Consider the following 16,405-nt stretch of genomic DNA (forward strand, 5'->3'; position numbering starts at 1 on the left):
CAGATTGGATAGTAGCCCGGATGGGAACACGCCCCTCACAGACCACGCTGTACTGAGCGTGTTAGAGAATGGCGGACTGCCCGTACTGCTTGATGACTGCTAAACAATCTTTAAAAAGTAAGCCTCCCTAACTGTTATAGTGAATTCACTGCCTTATGAAATTATTTTAATGCCTCGTGTGATAAATTTATGTTGTGGGCCGAAGTGGGCTAAATGAACAATATGCTGATTTAATTAACGTTCCATAGCCACTCACTATACTGTCACAATTTCACAATAACATCATATAATAGATGTATGCACCTTATACTTATTTTATATTATTGTTGTTAATACACAGAAGTGGCATTGTTTTGTTGACATACATCTCCTATTGATTTGATTTGATGTATTTTTGATTGGCTGAAAGTAGATGGGGAGGGGTTTGATTAGCTATATAACACTGCTTGTATCACATTTTGGGTTGTCTGAAGAAGGGGTGAATGACCCGAAACGTCACTGCCTAATAAATAGTCTGCTGTGCTTAAACCCAGTGAGTGCTTATTATTTGTCCAGATTGAATATTTTGTTAAGCACCCTGGTCTCTGTTTGGGTTGGCAAGTGAGAGTGCACTAATTTGGATTCATTCATATATATATATATATATATATATATATATATATATATATATATATATATATATATATATATATATATATATATATATATATATACAGGGAGTGCAGAATTATTAGGCAAGTTGTATTTTTGAGGATTAATTTTATTATTGAACAACAACCATGTTCTCAATGAACCCAAAAAACTCATTAATATCAAAGCTGAATAGTTTTGGAAGTAGTTTTTAGTTTGTTTTTAGTTATAGCTATTTTAGGGGGATATCTGTGTGTGCAGGTGACTATTACTGTGCATAATTATTAGGCAACTTAACAAAAAACAAATATATACCCATTTCAATTATTTATTTTTACCAGTGAAACCAATATAACATCTCAACATTCACAAATATACATTTCTGACATTCAAAAACAAAACAAAAACAAATCAGTGACCAATATAGCCACCTTTCTTTGCAAGGACACTCAAAAGCCTGCCATCCATGGATTCTGTCAGTGTTTTGATCTGTTCACCATCAACATTGCGTGCAGCAGCAACCACAGCCTCCCAGACACTGTTCAGAGAGGTGTACTGTTTTCCCTCCTTGTAAATCTCACATTTGATGATGGACCACAGGTTCTCAATGGGGTTCAGATCAGGTGAACAAGGAGGCCGTGTCATTAGATTTTCTTCTTTTATACCCTTTCTTGCCAGCCACGCTGTGGAGTACTTGGACGTGTGTGATGGAGCATTGTCCTGCATGAAAATCATGTTTTTCTTGAAGGATGCAGACTTCTTCCTGTACCACTGCTTGAAGAAGGTGTCTTCCAGAAACTGGCAGTAGGACTGGGAGTTGAGCTTGACTCCATCCTCAACCCGAAAAGGCCCCACAAGCTCATCTTTGATGATACCAGCCCAAAACAGTACTCCACCTCCACCTTGCTGGCGTCTGAGTCGGACTGGAGCTCTCTGCCCTTTACCAATCCCGCCACGGGCCCATCCATCTGGCCCATCAAGACTCACTCTCATTTCATCAGTCCATAAAACCTTAGAAAAATCAGTCTTGAGATATTTCTTGGCCCAGTCTTGAAGTTTCAGCTTGTGTGTCTTGTTCAGTGGTGTTCGTCTTTCAGCCTTTCTTACCTTGGCCATGTCTCTGAGTATTGCACACCTTGTGCTTTTGGGCACTCCAGTGATGTTGCAGCTCTGAAATATGGCCAAACTGGTGGCAAGTGGCATCTTGGCAGCTGCACGCTTGACTTTTCTCAGTTCATGGACAGTTATTTTGCGCCTTGGTTTTTCCACACGCTTCTTGCGACCCTGTTGACTATTTTGAATGAAACGCTTGATTGTTCGATGATCACGCTTCAGAAGCTTTGCAATTTTAAGAGTGCTGCATCCCTCTGCAAGATATCTCACTATTTTTGACTTTTCTGAGCCTGTCAAGTCCTTCTTTTGACCCATTTTGCCAAAGGAAAGGAAGTTGCCTAATAATTATGCACACCTGATATAGGGTGTTGATGTCATTAGACCACACCCCTTCTCATTACAGAGATGCACATCACCTAATATGCTTAATTGGTAGTAGGCTTTCAAGCCTATACAGCTTGGAGTAAGACAACATGCATAAAGAGGATGATGTGGTCAAAATACTCATTTGCCTACTAATTCTGCACTCCCTGTATATATATATATATATATATATATATATATATATATATATATATATATATATATATATATATATATATATATATATATTTAAAAACATAAAATATTCCTATATGTGAATAACATTGGAATGTAAGATATTTACAGTACATACATAGTTAAACACTTTATTAAATATGAATATTGCAAAAATATAATTTTTTCATGGTTTCAACTACTTGACTAAAAGGGCTCCAATGCAATGTACAGCCTGTATAACAGTGTAAATTTGCTGTCCCCTCAAAATAACTCAACACACAGCTATCAATGTCTAAACCGTTGGCAACAAAAGTGAGTACACCCCTAAGTGGAAATGTCCAAATTGGGCCCAAAGTGTCAATATTTTGCGTGGCCACCATTATTTTTCAGCACTGCCTTAACCCTCTTGGACATGGAGTTCACCAGAGCTTCACAGGTTGCCAATGGGGTCCTCTTCCACTTCTCCGTGATGACATCATGTAGCTGGTGGATGTTAGAGAGCTTGCGCTCCCTCACCTTCCATTTGAGGATGCCCCACAGATGCTCAATAGTGTTTAGGTCTGGAGACATGCTTGGCCAGTCCATCACCTTTACCCTAAGCTTCTTTAGCAAGGCAGTGGTTGTCTTGGAGGTGTGTTTGGGGTCGTTATGTTGGAATACTATCCTGCGGCCCAGTCTCCTAAAGGGAGGGGATCATGCTCTGCTTTAGTATGTCACAGTACATGTTGGCATTCATGGTTCCCTCAATGAACCCAGACCATGACACTCCCACCACCATGCTTGATTGTAGGCAAGACACACTTGTCTTTGTACTCCTCACCAGGTTGCCGCCACACACGCTTGACACCATCTGAACCAAATAAGTTTAACTTGGTCTCATCGGACCACAGGACATGGTTCCAATAATCCATGTCCTTAGTCTGCTTGTCTTTAGAAAACTGTTTGCAGGCTTTCTTGTGCATCATCTTTAGAAGAGGCTTCCTTCTGGGACGACAGCCATGCAGACCAATTTGATGCAGTGTGCTGCGTATGGTCTGAGCACTGACAGGCTGACCCCCCACCCCTTCAACCTTGGAAGCAATGCTGGCAGCACTTATACATCTATTTCCCAAAGACAACCTCTGGATATGATACTGAGCATGTGCACTCAACTTCTTTGGTCGACCATGGCTAGGCCTTTTCTGAGTGGAACCTGTCCTGTGAAACCGCTGTATGGTCTTGCCCTCCGTGATTCAACTCAGTTTCAGGGTCTTGACAATCTTCTTATAGCCTAGGCTATCTTTATGCAGAGCAACAATCCTCAGAGTTCTTTGCCATGAGGTGCCATGTTGAACTTCCAGTGACTAGTTTGAGACAGTGTGAGAGTGACCAAATTTAACACACCTTCTCCCCATTCACGCCTGAGACCTTGTAAAACTAACAAGTCACATGACACAGGAGAAGGGAAATGGCTAATTGGGCCCAATTCGGACATATCCACTTAAGGGTGTACTCACTTTTGTTGCCAACGGTTTAGACATTAATGGCTGTATGTTGAGTTATTTTGAGGGGGCAGCAAATTTACACTGTTATACAGGGTGTACACTGACATGAAAAGATATAATAAAATATAAATATGTGAGGGATGTATTCACTTTTGTGAGATACTGTATATATATATATATATATATATATATATATATATATATCTCAAAATTCATTAAAATTATGGAGGAGATAAAAAAACTGAGATTAAAATCCTCTGGGTGGTCTCAAAATTAAATCAATACAAATATTTGCATAGAAAATTAGCACATCTAGGCTTGCCTAGATGTGCTAATTTTCCATGCAAATATTTGTATTGATATATATATATATATATATATATATATATATATATAATTATATATATATATATATATATATATATATATATATATATATATATATATATATATATATATATATATATATATATATATATTATACAAAACATGGAAGGGGACTGCACTCTCAGACTGGACTGGGTACCCTTCCCATGATCCTGCAACATGCTCAGCCCTGGGTGCTCATTGGCACTCACAGGAAACTGTGCTGTCCCCAGAGTCACAGGCAGTTAACCACAGACCGGCCTGGGTGCAAGGTCCATAGGGAAAATTACAAAGCAATTAATATAACACACAGAGAAAGTCCAGCACTCACTTACAAGCTCTCAGCTAAGATTAAAAGCAAAAATGGGAGGGATAGTTACCGCATTTGGCCAAATGGGACAAGCCCAGGTACTTTGTCAAGGTCCCTTCAAAAACATGGGTCCCTAAAACAGCCACACAAGGCAATCTCTCAATCCAACAAACTGGGAACAAGTGAGTGGTGCATAGGCTTATGTAATCACCCTAGACATATACAAAATACGGAAGGGGACTGCACTCTCAGACTGGACTGGGTACACATTGCATGACCCTGTAACATGCTCAGCCCTGGGTGCTCACTTGGATGCACTTGGATGCAGTAACTAACTCTGGAATGCGATAACAAAACCTTCCATTTTTTGCTTTTTATCTTAGCTGAGAGCTTGTAAGTGAGTGCTGGACTTTCTCTGTGTGTTATATTAATTTGTTTTATAATTTTCCCTATGGGTCTTGCACCCAGGCCTGTCTGGGCTTAACTGCCTGTGACTCTGGAGACAGCACAGCTTCCTGTGAGTGCCAGTGAGCACCCAGGGCTGAGCATGTTGCAGGGTCATAGGATGTGTACCCAGTCCAGTATGTATTTATGTATTTATATGTGTATATATATATATATATATAGCTGTAAATATATATATATTTAGACGTGTATGTTTGTATTGCTATGTTAAAGCCTTTTACAGGCTAACAGGCTTGTTCTAACACTTGAGACCTCATATCTTTGAGCCCTTATAACTTTTTTATGCAATAATTGAGAAAAAAAAATGTTTTGTGCAACTTTTTTGTCTTGCGTAACAGTTAAACAGAGCTCTTAAGTGGCTCTGATCTCATGTGTGTTAAATTCAATTACGCTCAAGTGTACATGTTTACTTCGACTTGTAATATGCACGCTACTGCCGATGTGCACAAAGAGCCCTTTAACACTTGCGCACAACAGTTATCTCACCACTCGTAATCTAGCCCTTTATGGGGAACTCAGTTTTAAGTTTACTGTCAATTTCAGAACATTTTAAACACAAATAACAATCTTTTTACATGTTTTTTTTTTTTTTTTTTTTAATACTTTTAAAAATAATATATAAATGTATACTAAATGGATAAAGTAACTTTTATAGGTCCCATGTATTAAGTGGCATGTGGACAAACTCCTCAACTTGTGAAGTTGTCCGCATGCATTCGATGCGTACTAGCAGTGGATCTGTTCATCCGCTGGCGCGTATTCATCATTGCACACTATGATAAGCAATCGCACGAGATAAGGGTCTGTCAATCACCCAGAGTGAGGGAGTTTGGGGTGATTTCTCTTCCCCCCACCTCAGAGGCGGTGGAGCATCTAAGAAGAAGCGGTCTAATGACTGTTGCTTCGTACATTGCGGAAAGCAGGTTTGCATTTGTGCAAACCCGCTCCGCAAGGGCTCCGAAGCAGCTCATACTGTTTTATACATGGAGCCCTATGAATAAAACAAAATCAATTAAAAGTTTTAATCTGTATCCTGTCCTATTTTTTAAAATATAAATGTATTAATTAAGTAGACTAACGGAGGCTGTGCTTTTTAGTTTATGCTGCTTTTTAAGGCAGACTTGATTGAAGTAAATATTAGCATCACAAAATATACTGTAGCTGAGCTCTGCTTCTCCTGCGGTTGTGCTGTATGAAAGGGACATGAAACCTAAAAATGTTCTTTCATGATTTAGATAGAGAATACAATTTACTTCTATTATTTAATTTGCTTCCTTCTCTTGCTATCCTTTGCTGAAAGGTTTATCTAGGAAAGCTCAGGAGCAGCAAAGAACCTAGGTTCTAGCTGCTGATTGGTGGATGCATATATATATATATATATATATATATACACAGGTGGCCCTCGTTTTACAACGGTTCAATTTGCACCGTTTCAGAATAACAACCTTTTTTTTCAGTCATGTGACTGCTATTGAGAAGTGATTAAAATAGCCAGTAGGTGGAGCTGTCCGCTTGTGTTGCAGCAAAGATATGCAAGCCAAGCAAGCTGAAATTAATCATTTTAACCAGACCTGAGCTATCAAGCAGCTTGCAAGGGAACAAGTTCTTCCTGTCTATAAATCAGTCCAGATTGGAATGCATAGAAAGAACTGTTTGCAGAAAAATGCAAGTAAAGTCTGTGTTGTGTGATTATTTTATTAGGTGTATAATGCTGTTTAGCAAATGTTTTTGTTCATTTAATTTAGTTTAATTATATATTCTGTGTTATGTGATTATTTTATTAGGTTTATAATGATGTTAAGCATTTAAAGTCTTCATTCAAAGCTTTAAAAATAATGTATTAGGTGTTACTTATGACAATTTTGAGAGGGGCCTGGAACCTAACTCCCTCACTTCCCATTGACATTATTAACTGGGTTACAATTTACAACGGTTTCGATTTACAACCATTCCTTCTGGAACCTAACCCCGGCGTAAACTGAGGGCTACCTGTATATATATACTGATTGTCATTGGCTCACCCATTTGTTCAGTTAGAAACCAGTAGTGCATTGATGCTCCTTCAACAAATGATACTAAGAGAATGAAACAAATTAGATAATAGAAGTAAATTAGAAAGTTGTTTCAAATTGTATTCTGTATCTGAATCATAAAATAATTTTTTGGGGTTTCATGTCCATTTAAGGAGGACGACATGTGAATGGAAACAATATGGTTCAAGAAAAAAAAAACAAGCTATTTTATCATCCAGAAAAAGCCTCACTGTAGCCAATATAGCACTCCTAAAGGTTATATTAAATAAATAATTATTATTTTAAACATGTAAGAAGAAAGACATAAATAAATAACTGACATCCAACAACTGGCTATGGAACATCAATAAAGTCAACCTCTAAGCTAATATATAAAAAAACTTAAGAATTGCTACATTTAAAAATTGTAATAAAAAAATATTATCACTTATTACTGTGAGGTTATACAGGAACCATGTTATGCTATATAAAAATATATAATACAGAAGGTAAAACAGGCATACTTGTTTTTCACTAAATGCTCTCAAAAATATGTGTCCACCACAGTTCATAAGTTGTATAAACTATGCAAAATACTATAATGTCCCTACCAATAAATGGGGTCAGGTTAAATTTAATAATAAAATAAAATTAAGTTATGAATTAAATAATAAACTATTATTTATTGGGCCTAAAAAGATCTTGCTCATTTTCTTAAAGCTGTAAGTAATACAATTATTTTTTATATATATGTAAATCAGAAATCAAGCAATTTACTGTAAACATCTGAATGCAAGATACACATACGTGTTTTAATTTTTTTGCAAAATGTGCATTGTTTTGCAGACCAAAATAATTTCCTTTGAAAAGCCCCCTTGTATGTTAATGTTATCGCCTTTGGTGTAAATAGCCAGATATAAATGAGCTCTAATCCTTATCAAACAATGAATAAATAAAATGTTGGGATATCAGAAATTTGAAGTCTGAAGTATTTATGCAGCATCTTTTTGGTGTTAAATTACAGAAACAGTTGTCAAAATAATTAAAGGGACACTGAACCCACATTTTTTCTTTTGTGATTCAGATAGAGCATGCAATTTTAAGCAACTTTCTAATGTACTCCTATTATCACATTTTCTTCATTCTCTTGGTATATTTATTTGAAATGCAAGAATGTAAGTTTAGATGCTGGCCCATTTTTGGTGAATAACCTGGGTTGTTCTTGCTGATTGGTGGATAAATTCATCCACCAATAAAAAAGTGCTGTCCAGAGTACTGAATAATAATAAAAAAAGCTTAGATGCCTTCTTTTTAAATAAAGATAGCAAGAGAACAAAGACAAATTGATAATAGGAGTAAATTACAAAGTTGCTTGAAATGACATGCTGTATCTGAATCACAAAATAAAAAATTTGGGTTCAGTGTCCCTTTAAAGAAAGGTTTGTTTTTTTAAATTAAAATTTCAGTTTTATGTTCATTTATATCACTTTAAAATCTTTATTATTAAAACTGACAAGATCAGTTATTGGTATGGACTCTTTAAAATATTGTTTGGTCTGCCCAACTTTTTGTCTATAGATTAGGCAATAAGATCATTATTAGCACGTCACAAAATGCCCACATTGCTTTTTTTAGACATTAAACAAGCACAGGGTATACATATTAATGATGACACACACGTTCAACACGGAAACACAATAACAAAAATATTAAGTATGGGAAACATGATTACAAACAAGGCTAAAGTAGCAAGGTTTTAACTCATAGCAACCAAGCCTCTTGGGCTTCTTGTGACAAGAAAAAACAAAACATTGATTTTCCGAATGATAAAGTAATGCAAGAACTTGCTTTTTAAGTAATGTTATTTTATTTTCATGTGTAAGTCTGTCATTGTTTATCGCTGAGCACACATTTATCAATGGGAGAAGTGCTTGCCAATGAGTACTTGGATACCAATGAGTTTTGTGTATTTTTTAAAAAAAATTGAGATTAATGCAATACTGTACACATTTGTTTTAGTCCCAGAGAAGCCTGGGTTGTCTCTACCAGCCAATGGGCAATTAATTCTTATGTACATATACAGTATATACACTAAACAACCTATTCTAATAGATAGCTAAGGACACTAAACAACCAATGCTAATAGATAGCTAAGGACAATAGGGGGCGTCTGATATGAGATACCAAAAGTGCAATTAGGTGCTTTGTATGATAGCACAATGAATATCAATATAATAATACCATATACTTGTGTGTGTGTATATATATATATATATATATATATATATATATATATATATATATATATATATATATACGTATGTATAACTTAAATTGACACAAAATAAGATATATAATTTGACTTAAGTCAAGCGTGATAAAGGTGGGAATGGTGGTGCCAATTCCTTTATGGTATCTTATATCAATTCAGTGTCTTAGAATAAACCCATAGGTGAATCTTCTCATCTAGGAGAATAGGATATGGTGGATTGTCTGGACTGCTCCTCTCCTTAGTATTCAGGTAATAATCTGTGTGGAAACACGAACAACAGAGGGCGCCTCCTAGTGTAACACTGTGGTGTACCAAACAGATAAATAGATGGAAATCGCTGTACTCACAATTGTGGCAGCCCCAGTGTGCTGAATGACACAGACTGGGATCTCTCAGTGTCTCAGCTCACTGGTCCAACGATAGTGTTCAGGCAGACTCACTCCTCCTAAACAGACTTGTGCTTGTAGTGCAACATGATGGTATTATAAAACAGACTAAAAACAACTCTTAAAAACAGGGGGATACAATTGCCCCTTGAGACACTTGCAACGTGTTTCTCAGCTGCAACGTGCTGTTTCCTCAGGCATATGTCTCTTACTACCAAGCACAGTCTATTTAAAACAATTAACTACCTATCAGGATGTGGCGTCTGCTCACACCCACTTTACGTCATGTGTTGTATATTAAATAAATTAAAATGTTGACAACATTGATGTAACTAGTTACAGTACATTGTGTCATCCATAACATTTATACAATGTCATATCCATACCTTCTATTCATCCCCTCAATTTAAAGGAAATCCAGAATTCATAGTATATATAAAGCAAACTTGCTTATGTCAATATTATCCCCTGTGTGACTCTAATTCTATAAACTATAATATATGTGTCTAATGGGGTTTATTTGCGGTCACTGTTAGTGCCATTCTACTAAAAAATGCCCATAAGGGGTGTGAACTTCTAAGATCTAACAATTGAATATTAGCTAATCCTTTGTCCCGGGTTGTTAGTTTAATAATTAAACTACGTCCATCTTATTGGCGTGTTTGTGCGGTGTGTATTCTATGGGAGTCCATGATGATGCAAGTGAGGGTGTGTGTAGAATAACGTGTTGTGATAGGGTGCTATCGTGTGATGCGGCGTGGACATTGATAAGAAAACAGGGGACATAGAAATCCCTTTTTATGAATATCCTATATTGTGTACTAAGGTGACTGCATAATATATGTGCTCCAACGATATACTAGAGCAGTGTGAGTGTCTGAAATAAGTCATTGATGACGAGTACAAAGGGGCGTGCGACCAAGTGTGGTGATTGGTCTGTTTCATCAGTGGCGTGTTGATTGGAGGATTTGTATCCACTTACTTTGCTAATATAAAAAGTTTGCTTTATATATACTAGGGATTCTGGATTTCCTTAAAATTGAGAGGATGAATAGAAGGTATGGATATGACATTGTATAAATGTTATGGATGACACAATGTATTGTAACTAGTTACTTCTATGTTGTCAACATTTTGATTAATTTGATATATAACACATGAAGTAAAGTGAGTGTGAGCAGACGCCACATCCTGAAAGGTAGATAGTTGTTTTAAATAGACTGTGCTTGGTAGTAAGAGACATATGCCTGAGGAAACAGCGAGTTGCAGCTGAGAAACGCGTTGTAAGTGTCTCAAGGGGCAATTGTATTCCCCTGTTTTTAACAATTGTTGTTTTTATTCTGTTTTAATAAACCATCAGTTTGCACTACAAGCACAAGTCTGTTTAGGAGGAGTGAGTCTGCCTGACCACACTATTGTTGGAGCAGTGAGCTGAGACACTGAGAGATCCCAGTCTGTGTCATTCAGCACACTGGGGCTGCCACAATTGTGAGTACAGCGATTTCCATCTATTTATCTGTTTAGTACACCACAGTGTTACACTAGGAGGCGCCCTCTGTTGTTTGTGTCTCTACACAGATTGTTTATTACAGTATATATATCCTAACATTTAAAATGTAAGTATTAACATCTATTAATTTTAATACATTTAATTGTTGCCTTTGTATGCATGATACATATTTTTGTTTATACCTTTGATCAGTTGTCTACTTTTTTGGAGCTAAACATAGCTTTAGTATTGCTTTATACTGGTATTATTCAGTAACAGCTTTCTTTAAAGAGCGACATAACATAGATGAATGAAAATGAATACTGCATTGTGTCCATGGGCTTGATTTATCACATGTCAAGCAGACATGATTTGCTGTAGCATACGCTGTCTGCATTTATAATTGTAAAAGCATTTCACCAGAAATGCTTGCGCAATGCCGCCCCCTGCCCACTGGTGGCCAATCGGCTGCTAACAGGGGCTGTCAATCATCCTGATCATATCGGCGGAAGATCGCTGCTTCTTAAAGGGACAGTCAACACCAAAATTGTTGTCATTTAAAAAGATAGATTATCCCTTTTTTACCCATTCCCCAGTTTTCCATAACCAAAGCAAAAGCATCCGCTGCTTGATAAATTGAGCCCCATGTCATAGAGCACTAGTTACTTTCAGAATGATGATAAGAAAATTTACTTAAAGGGACAGACTAGTCAAAATTAATTTTTCATGATTCAGATAGGGCATGTGATGTTAAACAACTTTCCAATTTACTTTAATCATCAAATTAGCTTTTTTCTCTTGGCAAGCTACTGTAAACCTTTGTAGGCTCATATTCTAATTTCTAAGCCCTTGAAGGTCAACTTTTATTTCAGTGCATGTTCCCTGTTTTTCAATGATAGACAGTGCTAGTTCATGTGTGCCATACAGATAGCATTGTGCTCCCTCTAGTGGAGTTATTGAGTCAGCACTGATTGGCTAAAATGCAAGTCTGTCAAAAGAAATGAAATAAGTGGGCTGTCTGCAGAGACTTAGATACAATGTAATCACAGAGGTAAAAAAAAGTATATTAATATGGGGAATGGGTAATAAAGAGATTATCTATCTTTTTAAACAATAACAATTCTGGAGTAGACTGTCCCTTTAAGTTTCAACAGTGGATAACAGGGAAAAAAAAGGGAAAAATTAATGTATGTAATAGAAAGAGTGCTCTCAGTGTTCCCTTTAGTAGGAATGAGTATTATAGCTACTGTATTTGATAGTTAGCATAGGTTTGTGTTACTCTATTCCCTTCAGAGATCATGTACTTACTAACATTTAAATTTCTAGAATCTCTATCCCAATATTAGAGATATAACGTGGTGATCATAGTTTTTGCTACAAAATGGAATTTTGTGTAACATTTGTAAGAATTAATAGATGGGAATCCCTCAAGAGATTTGGCAACTATGAATTAAAATGTATAGAAAATCTTCCAGATATATTTAATAACCACATGACAGGGAATGGAGTAATGAGAAATAGTTACACATACACATTTAATTAGTCATTTCAGAGGGAAACAAGTTACAGATGACCTATAAATGAATATTAAGTGCATACTCTAATAAAATAGAAGAGAAAAGAAATACATGGAAAATGGATCTTACTTTTTGGAGAACTGGTCCCACAGTCTAATAGTCTAGTCCAGTCTGTAAGATAATCAATAGATGTGGTTCATTTCCTTGATGTTCTATAATGTTACATTAATTACAAAAGACAGACACATATGCATACAACTTTAAAAATTATTTAATTTGTTCTATTATGCAAAAATATTCTACCATATTTATGTTGTTATTCTCTTTGTTTCAACATATTTCACACATAGTAAATACATGTGCCATTTAAAGGAATCTATAGTTTTCCATTTAACTTTTTTATTCATATTTTATTTAAAATGAGTGGCTGAGGTTCCCTGCAAGTATTCTGTAAGAAACGATTTTTAGAATTAGTGGGAGATAGAAACAGCTTAATCCAGTCTTAGGGGTAGATTTATCATAGTGCTAGCGGACATGATACAATGTAGCGTATCATGTCCGCTGCACATCGATAAATGCCGATAGCATACGCTGTCGGCATTTATCATTGCACCAGCAGTTCTTGTGAACTGCTGGTGCAATGCCGCCCCCTGCAGATTTGCGGCCAATCGGCCGCTAGTAGGGGGTGTCAATCAACCCAATCGTATAGGATCGGGTTAATTTCTGTCCGTTATGGAGCACGAAAACAGGGGCATCAAGCTCCAAACAGAGCTTGATAAATCGGCCCTGAATACACACGATGCTTAAAGGGACAGTAAAGTCAAAATTAAACCTTCATGATTCAGATACAGCATACAATTTTAATCAACTTTTCAATTTACTTCTGTTATCAAATTTGCTTTATACTCTTGGTATCTTTTATTGAAGAGTAAAACTAGGTAGGTTCATAACAGCTCAGGAGTGTGGACGTGTCTTTAGTACTCTATGGCAGCAGTGTTTTGCAGCATTATTTGTTGCTTTGTTATAAAATGCTGCAAAACACTGCTGCCATAGAGCACTAAAGACACATGCACACTCCTGAGCTGTTATGAGTAGTTTTACTCTTAAATAAAAGATACTATGAGAATGAAGGACATTTGATAACAGAAGTAAATGGGAAAGTTGTTTAAAATTGCATGTTCTATCTGAATCATGAAAGTTTAATTTTGACTTTACTGTCCCTTTAATGGCACCTGCATATGATAGGCATATTATAGGTTGATAATTATATCAAGGGTTTCCAGTGACATAATCAAGATCAAATGTCAAGTGGTTTATGTCACAATAAACCTGAGTTAGAATTATTAGCCTATATAGGGCTATATTACGAGTAGAGTGCAAAATAATGCTCTTGCTTTAGCATTAATTGGGCTAGAAGTTATATTTTTGTGCTCATGTTATGAGTTGAAAGTAAACCGTTTTCACCCTCGCAATAACCTGACGAGCACAAAAATCCTGTTAGAATATTGCGCGTTCACATATTCCTCTATAGAAGTCAATGGAATAGAATATAATTAAATTTAAGTATAGATATATACAGATATATACAGGAATATCTATTTAGAAATACACAGAACATAATTTGCTATGTGCAGAACATTGAAATGTGAACTATTTACAGTAAATACATAGTTAAAGCCTTTATTACAAATTAATATTGCATAAATATGCTTTTACATGTTTTTATCTACGTAACTGCAAATGGCTCCAATGCACTTATATACAATATATGGCGCCTATTTACTATGGTGCGAGCGGACATGATCCAATATAACGGATCATGTTCACTGCACATTGATAAATGGCGACAGCATACGCTGTCGGCATTTATCATTGCACCAGCAGTTCTTGTAAACTGCTGGTGCAACACCACCCCCTGAAGATTTGCGGCAAATCGGCCACTAGCAGTGGGTGTCAATCAACCCGATTGCATTCGGTCGGGTTGATTTCTGTCAGTTGCCTCAGAGCAGGCGGACAGGTTATGGAGCAGCGGTTTTTAGACCGCTGCTTCATAACTTCTGTTTCCGACGAGCCTTGATAAATATGCCCCTATGTCTATATATGTGTACATATGTATTTATGTGTTTATATGTGTATATATGTCTGTAAATACATATATAAACATATAACTACAAAAAACATATGTACAAATATAGAGACACGCATTGAGCAAACCCAAACACTCACGAGAATGCGCTGTCATAGGCTCCAATGGGAGCCTCGTTTTCATGCCGACAGACACGGCAAACCACCTAGCGCAGTGGGCAATTGGGCATCAATAAATAAATATATGTATATGCTTATATACATATATATTTATGTGTTTATACACACATATTAACACATAAATATATATGTACAGTATATACGCATATACATATACATTTATGTGTTTATACACACATATTAACACATAAATATATATGTACAGTATATACGCATATACATATATATTTATAGTGAAAACACAGTCCCCCATTGACTTCCATTTAAAGGCACTTTACGGGTGCACATTAAGACAAAGCTCCACTCATTATCTAGCCCACTATGTCTGTCTCTCCTATATTAATGTGTATTTTCTCTGTCTTGCTATGTGTATATTATTATTCTGCTTCTTCATTTCTATTTCTGAATATCTCTCTGTCTGATTATGGACCAGATTACAGGTGGAGCGCAATTATTTGTGCGCAAGCAATAAGCGGTTTATGACGGTTGTTTGCGCACGTCTAGTTTATTGCTCGTATTACAAGTTGAATATAAAAGTGATTGTTTGAGCGCAATTCAAGTTATCATTCATCGGATTAGCTTGTCCTCAGAGCTCTGGTTAACTGTTTTACAAAACAAAAATGTGTCGCAAAACACAATCAAAAATACATTACAAAGTACAGTTACACTAGCAATAACACTCTCTAATAAAAAGTATTAAAACAATATTGCCCAATAAAGTTATAAGGGCTTAAAGATATCAGATCTCAGGTGTAGGGCTTTAACATTGAGATACAAACATGTACATGTGTAAAGATATCCCACATAATCTGTATGCATTTGGTACAAAACGTCACAGCAAGAAGGTGTGGTTATGTCTTCACTATGAACCAGTTCTGTTGTAAGCATGTTTAACCCCTTAAGGACCAGCGACGTACCCTGTATGTCGCTGGCCTTTTTTTGGCACGTGATTGTTTTATAGCGTGGTCTTGCCACCAGCGTTGAGACTGCTCTATTCCACAAAGCCTGCTGGAGGGAGGGCATTAATAGCGTGTTCTTGTTAGACTTGTGCTATTATGTCCTGAAAAAAACCTTAACGACCAGTGACATACAGGGTACATTGTGGTCATTAAGGGGTTAAAAAAACAAAAAAAAACAACAAAAGACTGTAACTGTTTCTCACCTTTCTGCCTTTTTGTCACTAATTTACCACAGCAGCTTATCTATTCCTTTTACTTACTAACAGAGAATTCTAGATTAATAAATCTGTATACACCTTGTATTGCTGCATTCTGACCATATACATTTTTAAATAATCTTTTCATGCCCTAACCCAACATTTCTTGCTTGTATTTATTTATTTACTGGCAACTAACAGTTTACCATAAACATAAACATTAAACATGTAGACGCAGTGTTTCTCAATTCCAGTCCCCAGAGAGCTGTAACAGGCCAGATTTTAAGTATTTCCCTTCCATGACTGTTCATTAGCTCTATCATTATGACTACATATGTTCATGTAGGGAATTCCTTTAAATCTTGCATCTAACACATCCTTATATATTTGAACAATCATT

General features: G+C 36.3%; 1 protein-coding gene across 6 annotated transcripts in view; it reads right to left on the bottom strand.

Moving 5' to 3' along the window:
• Positions 1 to 16,405, bottom strand: part of TENM1 (teneurin transmembrane protein 1) — a 1,037,319-nt gene that overhangs the window by 806,632 nt on the left and 214,282 nt on the right. For 3 of the 6 annotated variants that reach the window (XM_053699123.1, XM_053699125.1, XM_053699122.1), the window contains exon 4: positions 1,832 to 1,858. The exons of 2 other annotated variants lie outside the window; for them this stretch is intronic. In XM_053699123.1, coding sequence (XP_053555098.1) covers positions 1,832 to 1,858 — 27 coding nt within the window. Of the gene's footprint in view, positions 1 to 1,831; positions 1,859 to 12,713; positions 12,756 to 16,405 lie in introns of all 6 variants that reach the window. One more of the 6 variants, XM_053699121.1, reaches the window with a different exon arrangement.

The sequence above is a fragment of the Bombina bombina genome, chromosome 1, assembly GCF_027579735.1.
Source record: "Bombina bombina isolate aBomBom1 chromosome 1, aBomBom1.pri, whole genome shotgun sequence".
In the NCBI taxonomy this organism is placed as follows: domain Eukaryota; kingdom Metazoa; phylum Chordata; class Amphibia; order Anura; family Bombinatoridae; genus Bombina; species Bombina bombina.